The 26,158-nt window shown below is 39.5% G+C and overlaps 1 protein-coding gene and 1 pseudogene across 2 annotated transcripts; one reads left to right on the forward strand and one right to left on the reverse strand.

Annotated features, from left to right (window-relative positions):
• Positions 1–1,164: 1,164 nt before the first annotated feature.
• SRFBP1 (serum response factor binding protein 1) lies at positions 1,165–26,158 on the reverse strand. The gene is made up of 8 exons (XM_084780169.1): positions 26,004–26,158; positions 17,873–17,961; positions 16,875–16,947; positions 8,856–8,927; positions 5,070–5,151; positions 3,702–4,401; positions 2,563–2,600; positions 1,165–1,963 (listed from the first exon to the last, which is right to left on the reverse strand). The coding sequence occupies exons 1-8, from the start codon at positions 26,067–26,069 to the stop codon at positions 1,779–1,781; spliced, it is 1,305 nt and encodes a 434-aa protein (XP_084636295.1). The 5' UTR covers positions 26,070–26,158; the 3' UTR covers positions 1,165–1,778.
• LOC311595748 (glyceraldehyde-3-phosphate dehydrogenase-like) lies at positions 19,159–25,728 on the forward strand (annotated as a pseudogene). Its single transcript has 3 exons — positions 19,159–20,674; positions 20,712–20,749; positions 20,820–25,728. The product of its transcript is annotated as a glyceraldehyde-3-phosphate dehydrogenase-like (transcript).

Here is a 26,158-nt window from a genome sequence, read left to right on the forward strand (position 1 = left end):
CCACCAGGATGTGAACTCCCCCTGGTGAGTGTTGAGGATGTTCCAGCTGGGTCCTGAGCAGGTGCCCACAGCCTGGGCTTATGTTTATTATCTGACTTCAAGAAAATGTTAGAAGTTTCCAAAGTCCCAATGAACAGCCACTAACTTCTTCAGATTTCTCTCTAAGCTTTTTGATTAATGTACTGTTTACCTCAAGTTTTCTACCACTAATGGCAGTCTTAATGGCAAACTGCCTGTGTTTTAGAAAAGCTAGAATAGGGGAAAATGTTATCAAGCTAAGCAAGCTCTCATTCACACCAAATAAAGGCAGCTTTGCAAGAGAGTGACTGTAAACAGTAAAGCAGAAGCATTTGGAACTGAGTCCCTACCCTATCCTAGCAGCTGTTCCATATGAAGCCACTGCAGCAAAGCAGAAGAAAGTCTGGTTCTAAGGCAGGTCCACTGCCACTCTACGACCACCTCCCTGTAAAAGAACAGAGCAGGAAATGTGAGTCAGCCTGTGGACACGCTGACTCCCAGCTGGAGGATCTCTCTTAGGCACACTAGCAAATCTGCTAACAGCACCTTCAACTTTAGTTTGGAGAAGTCTGAGGTACTCAAAGACATTTTTCTCTTTTTTGGGGGGTGGGGTGGGAGCAGGGCAGTTTGCTTGGAATGATGAAAAAATTCAAGAAAAAAACAATATGCGCCACAATCTGAATCCCTCCGCTCCAGTTACTGACATTTCTAAGCTCGTAAAACCTAGACTTGGTAACTCGGTGCTTACAAGCTGAGTGAAAGGCCCTTATTGTTCTAACTGCACTGGGGAGAACACAAACCCAGGCCTGCCTAAGCTTCACAGCAAGACCCTGGGCAGCAGAGTATGCACAAGACCTAATGTGCACAAAGCCCTCGGTTCAACACCCAGTGCTGTGCCCCTACAACCAGTATGGAGCCATATAACTAGACACCATGCATTTCTTTCTTTCTGTACCACGAGCAGTTTGTTATCCAGTACTTGCTCCATGGTTAACATATACAAAGAGGACAGAAAAAACCAGAGCTCTAGCTACCTCTCCATTTAATGGAAATAATTATTGCAGAAATACAGAACTTAATTTTTGGTTGTGTTGCTATGCATAAGCAAGTTGCTTAAACACTGCAAAGATCACAAGTAACTCCAGCCATGGCAAATTAATATTTATTTATATATTATATCTATATCAACAATGAAAACTACATTTTTGTTTTGCTTATAAAAATGTCATTATTTCTTTTTCCACTACTATTTTAAATATGTCTTAACATTTTTTATGATATTTATTGTGTGTGTTAGAGAGCATGTGTACACATGTATATGCCACATTGTGCATGTGTGCACATATAGGCCACACAGAGCACGTATAGTCAGAGAACATTTTTTTTGTGGGTTGGTTCTGTTCTTCTACCATGGGAATCTCAGGTCACTTGGCCTTGCAGGAAGTGAGCCATCTCATCAGCCCCGATTTGCCTTATTTTCAAGACAAAGTGTAGCTAGTGAAATATATTTTGTAATAAAGGAGAAAACCTACAATTCTGTAATATCTAATTGTTTTATATAAGAAATAATTTGGGGCAAGCACTCATGAAACAAATTTAGAGATTTGTAGAAAGATTATATAAACTTTCCCTGAACACATAAAAATATATTTTAGAATTCTTTCAAAGAGACTTATTTAAACACAAGTTTAAATAATAAAGTAGTTAAAATAAAAAACAAGAAAAATTTTGATAGAAAGCTCAGAAGGAGCTAGCATCAATCAATCATCAAATGTTATTTTTTTGCCCTGGAACACAGTGATTTTGGACTGTTGTTCTTTTCGCCTCCTGCTCGCTTCCCATGAAGGATGCAGAGGTGCGTGCAACTGCTGCTTCATTCTCTGAAATCCTCTTTGTACATTCTTTGGAAACTGATTCTTGATTGGAGGTTCATTTTCTGGAAAATCTTCGAAAAGAACAGGATAGATTTCATTTTTTTTATACAATTATTAAGGAAAAATTTCATTTTACTTAGACATAATATCTCACAATTTAAATCTGAAGCCCAGTAAGAGACAGCTTCAAGTTAAGAACTTACACGAGGAGGAGTTAATTTTCTAATCCTTGTATACAGATTCTTTTCTTTCTTTCTTTCTTTTTTCTTTTTTTTTTTTTTGAGATAGGGTTTCTCTGTGTAGCCTTGGCTATCCTGGACTCCCTCTGTAGACCAGGCTGGCCTTGAACTCACGGAGATCCACCTGTCTCTGGCTCTCAAAGTGCTGGGGTTACAGGCGTGCACTACCATGTCTTTGTACGCAGATTCTTACTGACTGACTTCTGACAGGATGTACTATGTTATCTTTCTCACAATAACATCAAGAGAGCAGGCAGCTCTGATAACATGGGGAGACAAAGGCAGAGGGAAGCAATAATGATATGACATCCCATTTCCATTTCTACGGGTATACAATTCAGTAATACTGTTAGGAAATGACCGTTTTCATCCTCTCAGTGTGACAAAGTACTGCTGGTTGGTGGCGCACAGGTGGAGCAGTGAGTACATACCTGGGGCTATAGTCTTTGGGGCCTGTTCTCTGGGATCCCTAAAAGAAAAGGGAAACAACATTAGGACCTAAAAGATGAAACAAATTCTCTGATGATGATGGAATGAATGATAACGCTCACCCACAAGATGCATCCACTAGCTCATTCTACAAGAGCCAATACAATAAGCTAGGACTCAGCTAATCAGATAGTCCTTCACTTTCAATATGAACACACACACACACACACACACACACACACACACACACACACACACACACTCTTTCCTTTCCACCCACATAGGAACTTCTGTTCAATGGAAAACATTTTGGCTCTCTTCCCCTTGCTCTCGGAGATTGTCTAGATGAAGAACTTCAGACATTTCCTTAAGGGGAGAATGATTTACACACAATGAAAATTAACATCTACATTTTTGGTGCAGAACCAAGAAAAACCTAGAAACCTTTTGGGCATGACTGTGTCAGATAGGTAAATATTTTAACTACTCTTAAGACTCCATACTCCAGATTTAGGAAAAATATTTACTGAATCTTATTTTATTAATGACTATCTTTGACCAAAAATACACAGAAATAAGGTCTTTCTAATGACCATTATTATATTATTTTTTATTAACTGTTCAGATTAGCTTTATAAACAAAGGTCATCACAGTCTCTACGTTAGAACACACCAGTATTCTCTATCAGATAAGAGAAATGAAACGAAATCTTATGGCAGAACAGTTGTGAAAGTGGCTGTCAGCATGAACAAAGAGCAACACCCCAATATGAAGCCACCTGGGGAAACGCAGCTCATGCCCTGAAAGCTGGAATGGCGGTGTCTGCACGGTAGTAGGTTATCACACACCTATCAGACAATTCCGTTCACCAAGACAGATGTGAAAAAAGTTTAAGTTTTTCATTAAAAAAGATTGCAAAATTTGAAACTCTGACAAAGGAAGAACAAAGCCTAAAACTGGCCAGGCTGTCACTGGGCTATAATGTACCTTTTCATGTGAAGGTGGGCAACGTGCCACTGCTGGATGTGTGTCTCTACATGCTACCCAATTTTAGAGACAAAGACAGAACAACAGGCCAAAACCCAGCATGGCTCATGCAAAGCAGGTCCACGAGGAGTTTCTCTCCTATTGTACCCTTACCTTCTGCAGCTTTTAGGTCCAGATAACGAGTGGAAAAACACGGATTCTAATTTCCTGGCTCCGGGAATGACCTTGTGTTTATCACTTCGGACATCCCAATGGGTTTCAAGTGTACTTGTTTTGGATGACACTTTTGGGAGGGGCTTTTGTTCCTTAGCTGAGGAGCGGAAACCACATTCCTTCTTTCGTGTCCGTTTGACTTTTCCAATGAAGAAGTCATCACCACTGTCACTGTCCTCAGACGCAGAAGACTGTTTGTAGAACCGTTCTTCAGTGCTGTCATCAAAATACTCCTTTTCTTCCTCACTTGACTCTTCATCACTGCCACTGTCACCACTCTCGTTCACTGTGGCTTCAGCTAAGGCTTTCTGTTTGGGCTCAGCAGGTGCCTTCTGGTGTCCAGAGGTGACCACAGCACCCTTTCCTAAAGGCTTCCCTGGAGAATGTGTAGTGGCCACTGTTTTGGGTCCATGTTCTGTCTTGGTCAATTTTTTCTTTGAATCACTTCCTGCTTTCTTTGCTACTGTTTTGGTGTCTTTTCCTTTCTGCTCACTGACAACAGCTCTCTCACAATGCTGTAGCTCGTCTGCATCGTCGTTTGAACACGGAGCATCCTTATCCTGGCTTGCTTCTGAAGTATTCTTAGATGACTTGGCCTCAGGAGCATTCTGCCTTGCATCTTTGAAGGCTTGGACAGCAGCTTCAAGGAAGATCGTGCAAGACTTGTTTTAGCATTGGTACATACATACAAAGTGTCACTTTGTCAGTGTCACATACAAAGTGTCAGTGTCACAGCACTGCATTGGCTATGTGGAAACATTCCACAGTACCTTTGTAACGGGAGTCTGAAGTCATAAAGAAATCTTTTCATTACTTAAACACCAAGTTTATGTATGACATACTCAGAAATATACATCTTAAATTGCAAAATAAAAAAAATGACTTCATGTTTTTGATTTATGAACAGTAAAAATAACACTAAAACAGTAAAATAGAAACATTAATTTTTGTGTTAATGAACTGAATTAGTTTTCAGATATAAAAAGTGCTAATTAATCTTTGACAAAGTACTTAATTTCATAAACTTATTTTATAAAAGATATATAAAAATTATGTGACACACTATGAGCTGTATCACTACTTTAAACATCACCTGTTCAACATGATTATGTATATCATATATGATAAACATTAAAAGTTAGAAGAAATTCAGTTAGTACCTTTTTATGATATCAAACATATTTCAGGCTTACGGGCATGTGCACAGTTCTATTTAATAAAGATGAATATTTAAAATAAATCAAATCATCTATCTAGAATCATAGGCCTAAATGCATTAAGCATATTGACTTGTCATTTGATTCATACCTTTTAGCATATCAATTTTTTTCTTCAGAAGAGGGTGAACTGCTAATCTGGCAATTGCTCTTTCAGTTGCAGTAGAATCTGGCTGCAAAGGGAAAGCAATAAACACACAGCATCAAAATTAACCTGGCACTAATGGAAAGAATTACGTTGGAATTTACCAATCTTCTGTGCGTATTAGTTAGGGCACAGAGTTCACAAATATTCTCTCTAGATGAGTTTCCCACGCAACCTACTCTAAAGACATTCTTACTGACTGACTTCAGTCACTAACAAACGTGTAAGTAGTCTTGAATAATTAAATTATATAAATAAATTAAATAATTAAAATGTCACCATTGAACAGTCTATAAAAACCTAGAATTATGCTAGACGTCACAGGCTATAAACTTGAAGAAAAAAAAAAGAATCATATCTACTTTCAAAGAGCATAAATGGTCTAAGGAAACAAAGCTAATAAGAAAGAATCAATTACTGTGTTAGTGCTAAGTTACGATGAGAAAAATATTTGAATTCTTATTTAATGGAAACCTAGAATAATATAGTTTCTCTCTTTATATTTTGAGTTTTCTATCCCTGATGCATTCTGACAACCCAACACAGAACCTAGCTCATAACCAACACATCACAAATATTTGACTGTTGTGGCTGTAGTTAAAAGGCTAAAGTATCTCCACAAATGATTAATCCAAAACCAAATGTGAGACAATGTTATAGAGATACATAGAAGGAACAGACACTGGGATACATCTTAAATTTAAATGCATCCACTGTGCAGCTACTGGGCTCTGTAGTGTCTGGAGAGTGTTGACACCTGCATGCAGAAGTTTAGACTGGTTGGAAGAGACCACAGCTTTCCTTATTTAAAACTGACACAATGTTTGCCATGGAAAACTCTCAGGAAACTGTGGTTTTTCACACACCTCCAGTTTCTTCCATTTCAAATAAATTAAACAAAAAAAAAAGTAGAAAACACCTTCATCTTTTAGTGGAAAAATTTTAGTTTGGCATTTGGGTATTTATTCTCAACACAAAGGCATTTATTATTCAATTTTGAAAATAATTCTTCAACTACACTCTGGATAAAAGTAAGTGTCAAAAAGGAAAGATTACTTACATGCAGCTCTAATTCTTTGAAATGTTACCTAAACAAACTGTAAATCCACTGGTATAACAGTAATATGAGTATTAATAACACTTGTCGTAATAAACTGGGCTTAAGTTTTATCTAGTGAAACTAATCAACAAATTACCACAGTTGGCACACATAACAGTTGGCACATCTTAAGAAAGTAAGAGAACTTATTCTGGAGCTGCTTGGACTGACCTCAAGAGCACAGATTTAGGTTACCCCAAATTCCATACTCCCAACATGGAAGCAGTTTAAGGAAGCTCACACACAGATTTTGGTTTTTGGAAATTAACTACTAAGTTAATAGGCTCCAAAGGTTTTACCTATTAGTCAAAGGATGTTAGTTCTGACTCAGGTGGGAAAGGAATCCAGGGGCTCCAGCTAGCCAGGGGTGAGGTAATCAGTGTCCAGATCGGACACTCCAACCTCGCCACAGCACTGCAATCTAAGTCTCTGCAGACAGACCTTCTTTCTTACTATCTGTAAAGCTTTTAGGAAGATGATCCAAAATAGCTCACTGGGCTGATTATTGTAATGAAACCTTGCATAATACTCTGCAGATACCAAAGCATTTTAAAGTATCAGGCATATTACATATGAACACAACTAGATTTTAATTTAAATGTTGAAAACAGACAAAAGAAGTATTTTCCACACAACTTTATACACTACAAGTCAGGTGTATATGAAGAGTTGTGCAGAAGCTGAATAAAGTTCACCACTAACTATTTAATCCATCCAGAAGGGGCTGAGGGAGATGGAGTCACCAAGCTGGGAAACAGACCCCAGAGACCAGTGCGGAGAGCAGATCTACTTTTATTGCGCAGCAGCATTTCTATACAGTCTTTGGAATAATGGGGGATTGACACAAGCTCTGGGGCAGCCAACCATCCTAGTGTTGCTATAGGGAGGTGCCAGGCCTGCCAGCACCCAAGGGAACTTCTGTGCAGACCAAGAAAGCAGCCACCACTCTGTTCCAGGCCCAAGCTGAAGCTCTACCAGTTTCCTGAGACTCTCCTTTTGTGTCACATGGCATGCCAGCAGACATGGGCACGTACACTATGGAGCAATATGGAAGCTTTCCTCACTATCGACAGGGCCCCGCCCTGGAGCCACAGCACCCAGAAATATACACATGTAAAATGCACTAAATTGATGGGCAATAATGATAAAAATAGGCATACATCTACAATAAAACCAGTCATTTAAATATTAATACATTGAATTATTCATGCTACTTAAAAAAAAAATGTAGGATAGCACTTACAGATACTGGCATTTTTTTCCTGCTTGAAAGGGAGGAGCTCATCAATACCTGGAGGATGTGCACTGAAGGTCGGTGTTAATCTTCAGTTAGCTTACACTCCATCCCAGTCACATCTTTCTCAGGTCCTACTTTCAGACCAATCTCTACATTTACTGGTCCTATGCTATACCTCGAAATAGAAATTCCTTCCCATATCTGGTACTTGCTTGGTCCCTGATAGAAGCTGTTTTGGGAGGTTAAGGATCCCTTGGGAAGTAAGGCCTACCGGTACCTTTAAGTGAGGGCTTGGAGGAATAGTTCGGGCGCATTCATCTTGTCTCTGCTTCTGGATCCATCAGAACATAAGCAAGCCTCACAGGAAGTTCCTGCCACAGACGGAGCAACCTCAGCCACCACACCTTCTATACCATGATGGTGGATAGTATAATGTAATGGTAGAGTCGGGCTGCAGCAGCCTTTTCCCTTTTGGATACTGAAGTGCTACTGAGGCAGTGTCTGTGAGTCTCAGGCTAAGAGGATCTCTTTCCTGGGAAAGTCTATATCAAAGGAGGTATTAGTGAGCAGACCTCCAGCTCCCCACGCCCACCCCTGATTCTGGCCTGGGAATCACCTGAGCTTGTGCTGTGAAACCTCAGAATCCTCAGAAAATATAAGAGACTCCCACTTCTCTTAAGAGACCCTGCTGTCTGCCTCTGCTAGGGTCTACACTCAGACCCTCATGACTCCATCATGCTGTTGTTTATCTGCCTATCTGTCTGTCCATGGTATTAATAACACTAGTAAACTGTATCCCCAACAATCCATCTCAGCTCCTTAATTTTTTGAGCTGAAATACATTCTCTTTGCTTCTATTAAGTTTTGTTTGTTTGTTTGTTTTTAATGGAAAAAAAAAAGAAACAGGTATATTCAAAACACAGAAAGTTTTTATGTCTTTGGTCAACATACAATAACATATGAGGAACAATCATTAAAAAGTAGAATAACTAAAAGAAGAAATTGATGCATATATCACATACTTGACATGAATTTTAAGTAGGTGGAGGGCAAGATGACTCTTTTCTTTATTAAGGAAACAATTTAAAAAATACTTTTAAATTATGCAATTGGGCAAGTGACAGGAAAAGATAAATCCCAGGGAAAACATCGAGTACCAAAAACCAAGTAACTAACTAAACAAACAAACAAATGACAAATAAATAAATCCAAACCTTCAGTAGTGATGTAAGTCAATTTCTTCTAATAGTTACCACCACTTTATGTATTTAGCTACTAAAATCTGGTAATGGAGATAGGAAAAGAGGAGTGGTGTGCCAGGAAATAATTATAGAGGCAAGACAGAGTGTTCCACATCTCGGGGAAGCCTCGTACCTTGTCTCTACCACAGACATACCTTTTTGCAAGTTTTTTCAAAGCTGATGTCATCACCAAGAGCTGATTTAGTTATTACATCAGGTTTCAATTCCTGTGAAATAAAACAACATTTCTAGTTAATCTATGAGCATCATGAGCTAAATTTCTTCTGTGTCTTTCTTTAGGAAACAATAAAAAACTGTAGAGTTTTAGGAAAGAATATTTACTATAGTTAGGAAATTACCACGATAACTAGAAAAGCTATAACAAATGCTTTTAAGTGTAAGTTTCCCTTACAAGAGCCCACAACACCAAGTTCAAGGACTATAATCTGTAATCCAAAGATTTATATGCTGTCAATGTTGTTTAATATCAAGCCTACAAAACAAACAAACAAATAAATAAATGCAGCTTGAACTTGAAAGAACACCGTATACATGTGCTCTGCAGAGGGTTATCCTAAAAGACGAACTTTAGTCTGGGAGAAATCACTTTACTAGCAAGATTTGAGGGAAGTATGAATTTGCAGGTAAGAACTAACTAGTGATTCAGCATAAAAGCACAAGAGATAAACCCCATTATTTTGACTATAAAGAATAACTGAAACTGGAAAAAAGCAGAGGAACAGAAGAAGGCTGTAGAGATTATTATTTTATACATTTGGTGAACAAACAGGAGCCCAAAGGATGTCATTTAAAATGGGCAGACTATAAAAAGTGCCTTTATAAAGAGGCCCCCGGTTCTGTTCCCAGATCTACAGGGCAGCTCACAACCATCTGTTACTCCAATTCCAGGGTTATAGTGCCCTCTTCTGTCCTCCATATGATATCAGGACAGAAGTACATGTGCACATGTACACACACACACACACACACACACACACACACACACACACACACACACACACACACGACAGAAGTACATACACTCAAGCATGCACGCATCCAAAATACCCATATTCAAATACCCATCAAAGATGCCTTCGTGGTTAAGGGGACCAGAGTTTGATTCCGAGCACCAATATGAGGCGGCTCCCAACTGCCTACACCTCTAAGTCCAGAGCGATCTGAAACTTCCGGCCTCTTCAAGAAGCTACACTCACACACATACCACTCCATGATTAAAATTAATAAACCATGAAGCAGGATCAGAGGCCCTCAAGAGAGACAAGGAGACACTGTTGGTCAACAGTGCAGCTCAGCTGTAGCAAATGACCCCAGCAGTTTAGGGATGCCAATTGGCAAGATCAGCAGCAGCAGCAGCAGCAGCAGCAGCAGCTGTGGAGTAGAACTGGCCTGAGCCTAGGAGACAGGATGTGTGTGCTGCAGAGGGCAGGGCTGGAGAAATGGCCCAAGGCCTTTGAAGGAGCCCAAAAGACTGTGAGTGACTCCCAAACATCGGTACCTGAGGCATTTACGCTGTTAAGAATTTGATTTTGCTTTGCTCAGAGCAAAATCTGTGTCCTGGGGTCCCCCCTCCCCTTGAAATAAGAAAGCACTTAACCTATTGTTGATTTTAAAGGAGCCCACAGTTAAAGAGACTTTTGAAAACTATGGGACTTTTAAAGATATTAAGTTTTATATTTTATTAACTTATCATCTTCCGGATAAATGAGAAAGGAAACATTCTACTTGAACAGTGATTTAAGTGTGAAGTTGACAAGGGGTCAATCGTACTGGTTAATTTTTATATTAGCATCATTTTGGAAGAACGTCAATTGGGAAAATGCCCCCACCAGATTGGCCGTGGGCTGTACCACACTTGGGCTGGTGTGGTCCTGGGTGCTGTAAGGCAGGCTGAGCAATCCCTAAGGAACACACCTGTAGGCAGTGGTCCTCCACGGCTTCTTCACCAGTCCCTATCTCCAGGTTCCTGCCCTGACTTCCGTTCAGGAGACTGACATGGAAGTGAAGATAATCCCTTTCTTCCCAAGGTGCTTCAGGTCAGTATGTTCTAGACCTTTTCATCCCCATTCATCCCATGATCCACAGAGCAGTGCACTCTGGCAGCAAACAGTGAAACTATCAATCTGCTCTACACACCAGCTAAATTTTAAACTACAATGTACAAAACCTGCAACCTGCATACATAATATGGAATTTGAGTAACTTTTAGAGACATCAACTTTCATTCATTTTCAGTTATCAATTGTATGATTAACCAGATATGAATTTTAAAGTAGGTTTTAATAATGATTATTAAAAAATGGGGCTGTGGCCGGCAGAAGGACAAGTGCTCCCCAACCTGCAACTTCTATCATAGCTTATTTCAACAGTTATAAGGATTTAAAAGAACAAGTTTTCTCTCCCGAATTCACCCCCCCCCCCAACACACACACACAAAAAGATTGAGTCTAGATTTGGCTGCCTTTAAAAAAGGAAAAGGGGGAGAATGTAAAGGAGATGCAATTTACTAGAGGTTGCCAAGAATTAATTCCCCCTTGGAATTGTTTTTATTTTATTCCTTTAAAGATACATTTATTTTTATGTGTAAGGGTGTTTGCCTATATGAAAGTTTTTTATATTAACAGTTGACAATGCTTTGGAGGCTGGGCGTGGAGGCACACACCTTTAATCCCAGCACACAGGAGGCAGAGGCAGGAGGATCTCTGTGAGTTCCAGGCCAGCCTGGTCTACAACGTAAATCCAGGACATCCAGGGCTGGTACACAGAGAAACCCTGTCTCAAAAAACCAAAAAAGAAAAAAAGAAAGTGCTTTGGAGAATTTCATAGTTATCAGGAAGCATCCTTACAGGGTGGAAAATTCTGGTTTCCAGATTTAGAAAACTTGAAATCACCAGCATCATGGAGACCAGTAGAGGGCGATGGCGCTCCTAGAACTGGAATTATAGACAGCTGTATATTACAGCTGCCATGTGTGAGCTGGGAACTGACCTCAGGTCCTTGAACAGCCAGTGTTTTTAACCACGGAGCTATCTTCTCACACATATAAATTTTCATTTTTAAGGAAAATATGTATTATTGAGATTCTCTTGCTACCACAAATATTAATTTAATGAGCAAAGCGCTAATATTTCTAACATACAGAAAAAACAAAAGTACATGATTTTCATAATAATAATTCAACATATGCTCATTGGTGAATTTAAATATTTGAAACCAATTTGTCTCAATATTGCATGCCTTTTCTCAGCTGTGAGTACTATAATATATGGATACATAAAATAACATATGTCCTGATGACTTGAGAGCAGAGCAGAATAGTCCAATTAAAAAGGGGAGCGGTGAAAAGACTGATGTTAAGAGACTCAGGGGATGATATATACAAAGTATATTGTGTGTATTATGAGAAAGGTCTTATGTTATAATATATACATTTAAAACATCAGTTTAGGAAAATGGAGAGAGGGCTCAGCAGTCAGCAACACTTACTGCTCTTGTAGAGGACCTGGGTTTGGTTCCCTGCTCTCACATGACAACTCGCAGCTCAAGTTCCTAGGGATCTGATGCCCTCTCCTAGCCTCCGTGAGTACCAGGCATGTACATACATGCATGCCAAACACTCACACAGAGAAAAATAAAAGTAAACAAATCTTTACAAATCAATTTAACATGTACAAAAACAAACAACTAAGAATCTGTTTCTATTTTAACCCCAGACTGAATTTATACCCATCTTATAAGATGACCTTGTTATTTCCTAAGAAATGCTGGTAATATTTTCATGTACCTGTTACATCTTATGATAGTTCTAATAGTACTACTGCTTGTCCACATTTTTTACTTTAATGGTTGAAAGTGCCTTGGACACTTTCATGGTTATTAGGAAACATCTGAACAGGGTGAAAAGTTCACATTTCCAGAATTACAAAACTTGAAAAATCAAATAAAAATAGCAGCCTTTCCCAGTTGCCACGTAGCATTTTCTACTCCTAAATCTTTTGAATCTCCTCAGTTGCCGTTGAAGGAGGCTTATCTGGATGGATCAATTCCAGAATTGATTCTTTCCTCAAAATCTTGGTGTGCACTGTAACCTAGCCAGTAAGAGCATTTCTTGCCAACATGTCATGCAGCCTGGCCTGCTTCCCCAGAGGTAGCAAGTTTCAGAGAAACAGATGTCACTTACATTTGGGACATCTGCTTGTGTTTAGAAGAGTAAGGTAAGGCCATCACATGCTTGACATAATGTCTCTATTACAGGACCTACAATAAAACAATATTAAGGGATCAGGAATGTGGCCTATTCAAAACTCAGACTTTTAGCTAAAGAAATTACATTCTAGGAAGCAATGTGGCTTTTCAATTTAAAGACTGTAGTTTTCAAATGGTGTTTCCTCAGTGAGCGGTGGGCAGTGTATACTGATCTATGCACATACCACCAACATCTCCTGTAGACCATTTCAAAGGTCACAAGAACTAGGATATCTCGTACCGATTTAAGAAGCTAGAGGACTTCTGCCGTTTAATAAATGAAATAGGGAGCAGGTGAGATGGTTCAGTGGGTAAAGACAGCACCAAGCCTGAAGACTACAAGTTGTGCCCCCAATCTCCAGACATCTGCCACGTACTCACACATGGAAAACCACACCAATAAACAACATTGTAAAAACGAAGTGTTATATAATATATATGTATATATAAAAATGAGCAGCCTTAGAATACCGACTAAAGTGACTTTCTATGATGAAGAGCTAGCTTTATTATCTTTATTTTTAAAATTAATTTATTTTTATTTTATGAGCATTCATTGATATTTTGCCTGCATATATGTCTGTGTGACGGTGTCCCCTGGAATATAAGTTACAGATAGTTCTGAGCTGCCATATGGGTGCTGGGAACTAAACCCGGATCCTCTGGTAGAGCAGCCAGTGTTCTTAACTGCTGAGCCATCATCTCTCTAGACCCTGCTTTATTATCTTTAGGTTTCTGAGACTTAACACTAATAAATAATAAAGCAAAACTTGATTTCATAGTCCTTTTACTAACAGTTTAGCAGCATTTTACATATGTCTAAGAATTCAGAATAATCCTAGCATTATCAATACAGCAATAAAAAAAAAGAAAGAAAAAAATCAATGTTACTCAATCATCCATGTGCCAAACACATTACTACAGATTGGGAAAATTAACTGGAAAAGCTGACTCATTATCTTAAAACACCCTCCCTATGTATTAGTAGGAACGCCATGAAAACAGATAGCTGCGAAAACATGACAGCAGAAACACAATGGGCTGTATTGAGAGAGGGTAGACAGTTCTGGAATCAGAATGGTAGTGCTGGGAAAAGTTTTTTAGAATTAATAACAAACATGTTAGGCACTGGGGAGATGGTTTAGTCGATAATACTGTTGCCATGTTTTGAATTCAACCCCCAGCATTCACATAAAAAGCAAAGTGTGTTGCCCTCACTTGCTTCAGTTTTGTCCTTTTGTCTTCAGATAAATAAGGCGGAGATCTTTAATTCATAAGCTACTTTTCAGTGAGGAAGAGCTTGTGGAGGAATTTTAATCCAGCCACATGGCTGCTCTGATGGAAAAGTATTCTACATCTGTGTGATCAGGCTGGAATGCTGGAATGCCACACACCTTTAACCCTTCTGCCTGGAATATAAGCCTTTAGCCCCTCTGACTGGAATACACACCTTTAACTGCTCTAGCTGGATTACAGACATGCCCTTAGTACAAACCTTTAATCCCAATGACCTCTAATTGAGAGAAAGACCAAGTGATCAATTAGAGAAAGATTTGGCAGAATGAGTCAGAGGTAGGATATGCCCAACTCTTAGAACAGACAAGGCAGACAGCTACTTAAGGGGACAGCAGAGTTGGATACAGAACAGAGAGAGTAGACAATACAGTAGAGTACAGTAGTACAGTACAAGCAGGTTGGTGCAGTTCAGTTTGTGGTGCTAAGAAGCAGAGCAAGCCAGTGAAAAGCTGAAAGAAGCCAGACTGAGTCAGTCAGCTTGAAGAAGAGATTGAGTCAGAATAGCTGATTGAACCAGGCAGCCAGACTTCAGAAAGAGCTAGAACAGGGCCAGTTATTCAGAAGTAAGCTTCTGAGATGACAATTACATCAGGAGAAAAGTTACTACTATAAGAACGTGTTTCAGAAGCCAATGTATACGTTAAGACTTTAAAGAGTCTGAATACTATTAGACATAGCATCGGAGGTGGGGCTTATACTCATAGTATATAACACTGGAGCCTATTATTTTATAGAATCATAAAGATTTGGTCTTCCTGCTACCCCCCCACCCCCTCCTCTGTCACGGTTAAAAAGAAACTACTCCCATTTCTAAAAATATATTGGGTTTTCCTCACGAGGATGACATCTTGCAACAAAATACCCTATAATCATACCAAGCAAGGAGAAGACTGTCATGAGCACAACTATAAAAGTCTAGTGGTGTCAGGCCAAAGAGAAGCCCTCTGGGAAGACAGAGAGCAGAGGTTCTCCTTTGAACTTAATTGTTAACTGTGAATCTGCTGTTTTGTGGCTATTTCTTTGATACTCCCAAATGTATGAGCAATACCTTTCAAAATTATGGAAGACTTTTCAATTGAAGCAATGATAAATGTATTTATTTCTTTCAGAATACTTCTATAAAAGTATGAGTCAGAAATGAAATTAAACATGTTAACAAAATAAACATGCAGGTGAACTACTATTAATATTTTGAATTCTTACATTTAAATGTAATGGCATGTTTGAGTCAATACAAAAAGAGAAACAATAACAAACCAACCAACCAAACAAACAAAACAAACCAGGAAAGAAGCAACAAGATAAAATCAGACTAGTAAAGCCAGAATACCCTAACCTCCACCAGGAATTTGAATACATATACTATACAGTGTATGAATTCAATACACAGCCAGTGAACCATGGCTTTGCAAACTTTTCTAGCACTAGGTCTGACTTCCCTGCTGATGAAGCAGAAGGCAAGCTTCACATATAGATCAGAGAACTCCCTAACAGAATGGTATTACTGAGAGTTATAAAATGGAAGTATCCTAGTGACGAAGGAGCTATTTATTATCACACTCCTTACAGACTGCATATAGGTCTCTTGTATGCACTGACCTCTTCTTAAAGAAAAACCAGCAATAACTTAGTGGTTCAAAGTCTGTGAATAACTAAAATTACAAAGATGACAATTTAGGAGAAATCACAGGAAAAGGTCTATCAAATAGATTTCATGTGTCTGATCGGCTTATAGGATGAGTGACAAATACAAATAAATATACTTCATACTGAACAATCATTTGCCATAGCTGTTTATAGATTAATTAGGATAACTGTATCCCACTCAACACTTTTCTATCCCTTAAAAAGGAAGAGTAAAAAGGACTGATGATTTTACTCAATTAAAATATTATTAAAGAATTCTCTTGCTCTTTTATCTAACTCAAACTTGGAAGTTATACCAAATTATAAAAGTCAAACATACAGAAAATTACCCTACAATTAAGATAACTGCTGGTACCAAATGTTGTCTTTTAAGTTCTGCAATAAAAAAGTCTTCCAGACATTTAATGGTATGTCATTTGGTAAATGAAAGTTTCCACAAAGAAAGTTCACTGAGAAGAACTAAAAATTATAATAGTGAAGAGTCTGGCTGAAAAGACAAAATATGGCCCCTGTTAGTCCAACACTACATTTATTTTAAGTTCTACAGAACCTAATAAAATGCTGACACCACTACATAAAAATTTATTGAGTTGGCAACAAGAGAAAGATGACGTCAGCCACCAGCATCACCATCCACAGTCCCAAATAACTCGGACACTCAACTATTGACCTTACTTTAGAATACATGCCTAAGGAATAGTAAAAATAAAGACTAAGGCACGAGGCACCATAAAACACAAGAGTTTAGTTTGGCGATTTTGACTCAAATTAGTCTAGCACTTCAAAAACTGGGAAATATGCACACTTACACATACTGCAGCTTTGCAAATGTGCCACTCATCACCAAGCTCAGCAACACACGTAAGCCTTGAACAACTCAGGAGACCTTAAAGAGGCATCACCCACACAGCACAAGGGTTGCCTGTAGACACGCAAGCACCCAATGTACACGCACATGCCCTTACCTTCATGGCCTGGATTTCTTCAAGCAACCTTTGGACTCGTCTTTGGTTTTTCAATAGTGCATCTTCCGTGCCCCTACAATATATCACCAAGGGAGGCACCTAGTTTAAAGCCGTGTCATAATAAACAGTATTTTAAGCGATTAGGAGAAACCTATGTGAAAAACACTCCACCCTGTACTGCTGTTTTCAACCCACTGCACCACACACCTGACACTGTGTTGGAAACTGGACAAGGCACACACTATCCTGGAGTCATTTCACTGATTAGCAGTTTTCTGTAGTTCTTTAATGACAAGGTCAGTTATACATTGTGATCAAAACTCTTTATTTAATGTAACATAAGCCTCCTAAGGTATAAAGGCTAGACATGCTTTTATTAATTGAAAAAACTGTTTTCTGCAATTAAAGAAAAATAAAGATATTCAACATCTGATTTGGAAGAAAGGAGGGTTATCTTCTGGAACATTTATAAAGGAACAGAAAACCAGAAACCATACATTAGAAGGTTTTCTAAATCCTTGTGTTTAAACCATAAGAGCTGGAAATAAGAAATATTCTTTTATTCAAAAGCATCACATGGTACATAAAAAACTGACAAATACATCCACAAGATACTGAAAATTTCAAAACATTAAGCCAAAGAAAGTATTTTATTTATGATGAAATAAAATCATTGCTGACTCAAGGTGGGCATCATAGACTTATTAACATCCTGGAGTAACTTCCAGTTACATAAAATACACAAAGGACCCTGAAGGCAATTTCATTTTGGAAAGAGGAAAGAGAGAATTTTTTTAAAATGAAAGAAATCATTCTGTATCTTAAGCAAAAATGGTTTGAAGCATTCAAGAGCATGCTGATACAGCATATTCTTTCCCACCCAGGTCACATCTACACAGACAACCCAAGCGATGAGGCACTCATCCCTCTAATTTGACAAATCTTAAAAATGTTTTGACATTCTGTTAGTTGCAGGGTTATTTCTTCACATGACTTACTTTTTGGACTTGAGTCGGCTAACACTCCTGACAAGTTTTCGGATGACCAAAACTCGGATTCGCTTCACTTCTTTTCTCATCTTCACAACCTTTGAAGACAAAATTAAAAAGATTCTTAATGGAAACAAAGACGTTAGGTCTATAGTTTAACTAAAATGTTGATTAATCATGCAGATGTAAACAGTGTAGGACTATGACAAGGCTGAACATGTATGTGCCAGGGATGGAAGGAAAAACAAGTTAGGATTCTGTTTTTAAAGCCAGAGTATTTCCAGTAACTACGGTATTTTTTGGACGATAAGATGCACTTTTTTCTCCCCAAAAGTGTGTGTGCTGGTGGTGGTGGTTAGGGTGTGCCTTTCAATCTGATTGCTGGGTTTTTTTTTGTTTTGTTTTTTGTTTTTTTACTGGTTTTCTTGTTTTACTGCTCAAAAAACTGAGTGTGTTTTATGGTCAGGTGTGTCTTATAGTTCAAAAAATAGGGTAGCATTTTGCTGTTACAGTCTGTTGCAATTGGAACAAGAAAGTGCCTCCCCATGAGCTTGTAAACATTTATTCTTCATGATTGGCTCAACATCTTTTCTGAAGGTCACAGATTTCTTATTACTGCAATTAAAGGGTATATAACTTATCACAAGATCCTTAATATTTTACTTTTAAGCCAATTATGTTTGGATTAAGACAATAATTAATGAGCCCCTCCCCAAGATAAATTCCACAAAAGTTAAGAATCTTACTTTACTCAACATTAGTTCTAAACATTTAAAATAGCACATGGCATATAGAACATGTTCAACAGATACTTCCTGAACAGCCAAGCACAGCCACAGCACCACCTTTGTGCATTCGCTGCTTCAGATACATATTAAAAGAACACAATCACTTTCACTACACTACAGCAACATGTTTGTAATTTGTGGGTTTTTGCTATAAAACCTTTTTTTGAGGAGGGGAAAATAATCCACTATCCATAAATACCAAGTCTTCTACTGTCTGACCTTATGAGCAGAAGGTAGGCATGGGGCTCATATCATTAATCCCAGTGCTTGGGATGAAGTGAATGGAAAAGTGACATCTCTGAGGAGCCTGTTGAGGTACAACTGGGTAAGTCTGAAGCAAGCCTAGGCTACAGGGTGTGACTATTTAAAAAAACAAAACAAAACAAACTAAAAACAGAGAAGTAGAATCATGATAGGAGGTTATGCTATACTGTAAAATTAGGTCGTTTATAAAACAAAGTACTACCAAGTGACAATGTATACATTCAAGCATTAACTCCTATTCCTCCGTGCTTAGCCTTGCAGGCTTATGACATGATAGCGTATCACTTACTAGTTAAGCATAACTAGTAAGTCACAGCAGGCAGAGCTGGCCTCTAGCTACACTCTAGTCACAGAAAAGCTAGACTCCAACTTGAAAACTCCAATTTAAGAAGCAGTATGCTCGACATTACTTGATAAGGAATTATAAAAGCAAAGGAATGCATCATACACTCTGCTTCACACCAATGCAAAACATGCTTTCTTTTCTGTTTCTTTCTCAGTATCTGTGTACAGACAACAGACAAATTTGAGCATAAATATTCTCTCTATATAAAAACAAAATGTTAATATTTCTCACGACCTCTCACTCTAAATGCTCAGCTGTATTTTTGTAAAACATTACTAGTGGCCTTTTTGTGAGGCCATTAAAGGTTACCAATCCATTTGCCATCCGGGAATTTTGAACTAGTTGGCAAAAAGCCACAAGCTGGCACATACTGTACACATGTGGCAAAGGCCAGTATACTACGTGCATCACAGTTTGGCAAATTCTCCGACAAAAAGCAAGCCGAAGTAGCTGGCTATGGTGGCATATATTTATGGCCCTAGCACTCAGACACTAAGGCCAGGGAAGGTGGACTCTGGGAGCTAGACTGGACCTGCAGAGCAAGCAAGACCCTTTCTTAGCCACTCAAATACACACACACACACACACACACACACACACACACACACACACATAGAGTATGGGGGTGGGTGTAGGTGTTCTGTTCCTCTCCACTCCAGAAACAGCAGCTTCTTTTTGTGTAGTGCCAGCCTCCTCCCTGAGACATGATAGTGGGAATGAGAGCATTTGGCTGCATTGGGTGCCTGGTTACCAGGGCTTTCTTCAAGTCTGGCAAAGTGGATATTGTTGCCATCAATGACCCCTTCATTGACCTCAACTACATAGTCTACATGTTCCACTATGAGTCTAGCCATGGCAACACAACAGCACAGTTAAGGCGGAGAATGGGAAGCTTGCCGTCAATGGGAAGGACATCACCATCTTCCAGGATTGAGATCCTGCTAACACCAAATGGGGTGAGGCTGGTACTGAGTATGTTATGGAGTCTATTGGTGTCTTCATCACCATGGAGAAGGCTGGACCTACTTGAAGGGAGAGGCCAAAAGGGTCATCATCTCTGCCAATGACTCAATGTTTTTGATGGGTGTCAACCACGAGAGACATGACGAATCACACAAGACTGTCAGCAATGCTTCCTGCACCACCAACTGCTTAGCCCCCCTGGCCAAGGTCATCCATGACAACTTTGGCATCACGGAAGGACTCATGACCACCATCCATGCCATCACTGCTACCCAGAAGACTGTGGATGGCCCCTCTGGAAAGCTGTGACGTGATGGCCGCCAGGCTGCCCAGAACATCATCCCTGCATCCACTGTCGCTGCCCAGGCTGTGGGCAAGGTCATACCACAGCAGAACAAGAAGCTCATCGTCATGGCTGTCTATGTTCCTACCTGCATGTGTTCATCATGGGTCTGACAGGCTGCCTGGAGAAGGCTGGCACCCAAAGGCTCACAAAACGGCGTCCTGGGCTGTATCAAGACCCAGGTTGTCTCCTGCGACTTTAACAGTGACTCTCACTCTTCCACCTTTGATGCTGGGCTGGCACTGCTTTCAGTGACAACTTTGTGAAGCTCATTTTCTGGTATGACAATGAATATGGCTACAGGAACAGGGTGGTTGACCTCATGGTTTCTATGGTCTCCAAGGATTAAGAAGCCCTGGACCACCCATATAGTTTGCAACAAGCCACTTTACTCATTTATACTACCTTTTATAAGCTGATGTATATTGATAATTCACTTTTGAGAAAGCTGTATTTTGGAATTAACAGTGAAAAGCTTCTGATACTATGGTCTGTAGACAAAATTAAGTGCTGTGAATGGACGCTTGCTGACTATCTGCTCTCTAGTCAACTAGCTAAAACCCAAGTAATACATTACCTTCCCATGTACCTGGACTAGACTAACCGTTAACAAAAGGATGGTTAGTAGGCAAAGCTGAGCACATCTGTGCTTTTGTTAGAACACATTTTAACTTCCACTTATTCACTCCTTGATATACAAAAATCATAAAACACTGACTGTGAGGCTGTGGGAAACTAGGCATGCTCACACACGGCTGGTAGAAAAGGCAACTTCTATAGTCCTTTCAGAGGAAATGTTAGCAATCTTTAATAAAAATCCTACTTCCGAGAGTCTACTTAGAAGGCATACTTGCAATAACAAAGGATCACACACAACGCTCTCCATGACCCACTGATTAGAACATGCTTCATAAGACACAAAGTATATAAAGAGCACACAGAAAGTACATACACGTTTCTGCAGTATTGTATCTCTTCTGCTAAGTTTTAAAATATACACCAATACTAGGCACTAGGTATAGAAATGGTACAAAATAATGAGACAAATAGGTGAGAAAAAAAGTGATAATTATCTGTAAGGCAGGGGAAAAAAGCTGTTGTATTAAGTATTATACTGCAAAATACTAAGAACTCTTCAATAAAAGTAGGCTACAAGGACATATATTCTATCACTTTCCATGTGTTTCAAGTATATCAGCTATAAACATCAGTATGCCTTTCCAAGGAAATTTCAGGTTGGTCATTAGATTATAGCGTACTGTTAGAGATACACTGTTGAATTTTTTTTGGTTAACAAGAATTTCTAAAAAAAAAAAAAAAAGTCTAAAATGGTAGTGACTGCCTGTAACTTAACTGCCACCAAGCTTATGCTGCCACCTAGCAAAACTTATCAGAACAGTTAACAAGCAAACAAGCTGGCTGTTGTTTTGAGGATGAGCAGACTTATAATTTCAATAACTTTCCAAAATACTATGTGACTATGATATAACAGCTTTACATGTTCATATATGTAAACAAATGTTTTTGATATTATCATTTATGATACATAAAAGAAAATAAATTTGTTCTCAGGCATTTTAGCTTCTACTTTATACTGTTTCCCCCCTTGGAGGGGAATGTTTTCTGATGCCCAAAGTAGTTGTCTGAAATCACAGGTAGTTCAAAATCCTGCTAGTGTAAGTTTCTTCCCCTATACAGACCTAAGAAAATTTGTATTACTTTTTATTTATAAAGTAGACCCAAAATCTTCAAAGCACTAAAATAAAAGTGATCAATAGTAACACACCAAAGTGAACATTTCTATTTCACAGCCATTATTAAATATGGGTTACTTGTTATGTGACACCTTGACAGCCAATCTGAAGATGGAGAGCTTAGGGACCACAGCATGTATAATGTAGCTGCCTAGACTAAGGAGTACCTGGCAACACACGACTTCACATGTTGCTCTTAGCAACATGCAACTCAAACCTTACCAACTGCTTGTTATCTCAGATAACCAAAACTACAGACAGAACTCACATTATAGTACTAGCTTAAATGTTTTTTTCCTAATTGACTTATTTTCTATCAGATCAAAAAATTACATCGTTTTCCCCCAGAAAGTTCTACTGGGCTGCTGTACGCTCAACCCCAACCTTACATATACTTTCCTAAGTTACGGGATAAATAGAACTAACATAGTTGTCATTCTCCAAAGTCTTTACTCACTAAATGCCACAGCGTAGACACTCTCTACTGCACGCCCCTGCTGCTCTAGTTCTAATGAGATGGTAAAACGCCAACACTTACGAGATTCGCCCCTCTCATCTCAACAGTAGCTAACACAACTCTTTGGAAGGCATACTTTCATCCTTTCAACATATACTTACATATCACCTATAGTCAAGGACCTATGCTAGAGCTTAGGAAAGTGGTGATAGCAAGCCAACAGAATATTCTCTCCAAAAATCCTATAAACCAATAAAGAAAAGCGCATGTGATGATAAGATAAAGTAAAAAGCAATGGCTTACTATTTTAAAGTAAAGGTAAAAATTGAATATACTTTGTAATAATAAATGTATTTCAAGGAATGTGAAAGATGTCGCAGCAGTTGAGAGCACTTGTAACTTTTGCAGAGGACCTTGCTTCAGTTCCTGGTATCTACATTAGCTATGTGCTAGGATATTAGATCCAATGGCCTCTTCTGTCCTCTGGGAACCAGGCACATGCGTGCTGCACATAAATACAGGCAGGCAAAACATTCATATACACAAAATAAATATACTTAAAAATATTTAAATGTATTTTAAGAATGAAGAGTTAGGAAATGCTTTATAAATTTGGGTCTTTATTCTTGGAAATCTATTTTATGGGAATATAATTACCAAAGCCAGGGACACTGAAGTTTTTCCTAGTGAGTATTACCACAAATAGGCTTCACTTTTCCTAAGACATTATGTAAATCAACTATAAAACTCACTTAAATTAAATAAAATATATTAATATAAGACCCTATTATTTTATTTTGGCAGTATTTGGTACTCAACCAGGGCCTTGTGCATGCTAGGCAAGCACTCTACCACATATCTTAAAAAAAAAAATTATAAAACAGGGGTTACTAATCAAATCACAGCTACGATTATCTTAATGACAAAACTAGAGATTTGCAAATCTTTGCAGATTTGATAAAGTATGCCAATCAAGCAACCACTCTTTACCCTAGAGTCACTACCACACCACACGGGCACATGTCTGACAGATACTGAGCATCAGAACTCTTCCCTGAACCACGTTGAGAAGAGCTAGGGGCCCAAGCCTGACAACTGAGTTGTATCCCCACAACCCACATGCTGGAGGGAGAAAGCTGACTCCCAGGAGCTATCTCCGAGTTCTACAGGTGAACCGTGGCAAAGACGGGCCATCCTCTCGTTCCTATACAAAATAAAGAAATAAATGTAAGGAAAGGGAATGTTTATAAAATACGTACTGAGAATATAAGCAACAAGGGAAAGACAGGTAGGAAGGACATAGAATCTCTCTCACACACAAACTCCCATGTAAATGCTGCTACGAATGCTGACAGGGAGACTTACATGGTGCTTCCAGAACGTATACAAAGGGGATAGCTGGCAGTGGGTTCCTTAAGGAAGTGGTAAGTACAAGTAACGAGGAAATTCCAGATCCAGGAATAGGATGTGCGAAGAACTGTAGTGGGCCTAGAAGGAAGCCAGGGCAGCTGGAACGCATGGCTTGACAGGGACAGGATAACACACGCACGGGCTGCCCTTAAGTTGCTCAATTTTACCCAAAAGCAAGCCAATGGGTTTCCAACAAGGAAATGAGCTGATTAGATCTGTGCTGAAGAGCTCAGTAGCAGTTAAGATGATCAAGTTGAGGGACAAGTGCCGCTCTAAGTAGCTGAAGAGCTACTTTATATGGGGCAGCGCTTTATATGGGGCAGAATCCGGACTACTAACGCACCAGCCACAGGAAGGCAGAACAGATGTGAGGCAGTGTCTGAACCGCTTCAGACATGCTTCCTTTCTGGGTAAGATATTAATCCATCTCTTTTGCCAACTTTCTAGGGGGGGGGGGAATGCCATTTTGATGAACTTTTCTTAGGTAGTCATCTTTATTCCTTATTCTGGGGGCAGGGGATATGCTTCTCAACTTTGATGTAGACCAGTCTATACAGTCATGTGCCACATGAATTTTGAAGGGACATACACAAGTCAGTGATCCCATAATAACTTATGACCAAATGATAGTGATGTCACAGCCACTCGGTTTGTGTGTTTCCAAGGACAAAGTCACCTAATGCCACGTTTCTTAGAACCTGTTGCCATTAAGTGATTCATGACTATATTTGTATTCTTCTATTTTTCCTCATTGACCTTAATGATAACATCAACATTTCCACTATTTTCTGCCCTCTTTATTCTCTACTTATGAGGACATATTAAATTTAAATTTGAGTTATGTATGATTTGTGATTTGATAACTTCATCTAGTCACCTAGATGTTCCAGGAGACAACCCAGACACACGCGTGACAGAAACTGGAGCTCACAGCATGGGAAGTAACTCTGATTAAAGCCAATTACTGAAAAGCATATACGGCCTTCAAATGGCTTAGAGAATTATTGTCTGCAATTCCTGTATATCCTTAAAAGAAGATTAGGAACTATACCTCACCTCTGACTGTGCCTCCTTCAAACTGTTCTGCACTACTTTTTGGAGAGGTGGAAAAAACCTAAACAACATCGTACCCAGCTCTGTAAACTGGAACAGCGACCTGCGTATGAACGACAGGCAAGGTCAGGAACTCTGACTGAATGTAGCTGTGTCCGCTCCATCTTTGCTCTTCAAAACTTACTTCTTAGGATTCCAGCTAGCACGCTACAGTGGAGGTGGCGGTGAAGGTCAAAGCGCGAAACCAGGGAAGAGAAACTGGGGCTAATAGTGCAAAAAGCCGAAACGGAAACATAAATTGGACCCACAGTACCTGGAGAAAGAAATTAGGTCGGGCGTGCGTACTCGGCTATTAAAGATCTGCAACCTGTTAGGGCAAACTGCCTCAGTTAGAATTTTCCTCTCTTCGTTTCTGACAATTAAGAAAAAGCAGGTTTACAGAAAGCTTACTCAGGGCCCCAGGCACTACGAAAACACCTTAGAAAACTTAAATCTCACAACCTTAAGAGGAAGGCATCATCCTGAGCTTCATATTACACAAAACAATTAAAAGTGACCATACAGTACGTGACCTCCCCCACCGTCGCAAAGACAAGGGGGCTCGACCCGCGCAAGTGACTCCCTCCTTCCCAGCGTGACGGGTCTTTGGCGGCCGCGCTCCGCCTTCCTGGAGCCTGGCGTTCCACCCGGTGCCCGCGCGGCGGGAGATGCCCGAGGCTGAGAGGGCGCCCCACACCCCACAGACTCGGCTCGCGCGCTCACCTCGTTATTGAGGTTCAGAGTTCCCGGCTGAGCCATTGCAGACGGAGGAAGAGGGTCGGCAGCCATCCCCAGCACGTGAACGCAGGCGGCTACAGCGCGGCTGCGCAGACACGCCCCCTGACAGAGGCCTCTTCCGCCCAAACTTCGCCGTCCCG

This window comes from Acomys minous (genome assembly GCF_964271855.1).
Source record: "Acomys minous genome assembly, chromosome: 4".
NCBI lineage: Eukaryota > Metazoa > Chordata > Mammalia > Rodentia > Muridae > Acomys > Acomys minous.

What these genes read in the sequence shown, in the direction of transcription:
- SRFBP1 (XM_084780169.1), bottom strand. Translation starts at nt 26,069, where the DNA reads ATGGCTGCCGACCCTCTTCCTCCGTCTGCAATGGCTCAGCCGGGAACT. An exon ending in AGCCGACTCAAGTCCAAAAA is followed by an intron (nt 16,948 to 17,872) that starts GTAAGTCATGTG and finishes GATATATTGTAG; the next exon opens with GGGCACGGAAGATGCACTAT. An exon ending in GGACCTAAAAGCTGCAGAAG is followed by an intron (nt 2,601 to 3,701) that starts GTAAGGGTACAA and finishes CTTTTCTTTTAG; the next exon opens with GGATCCCAGAGAACAGGCCC.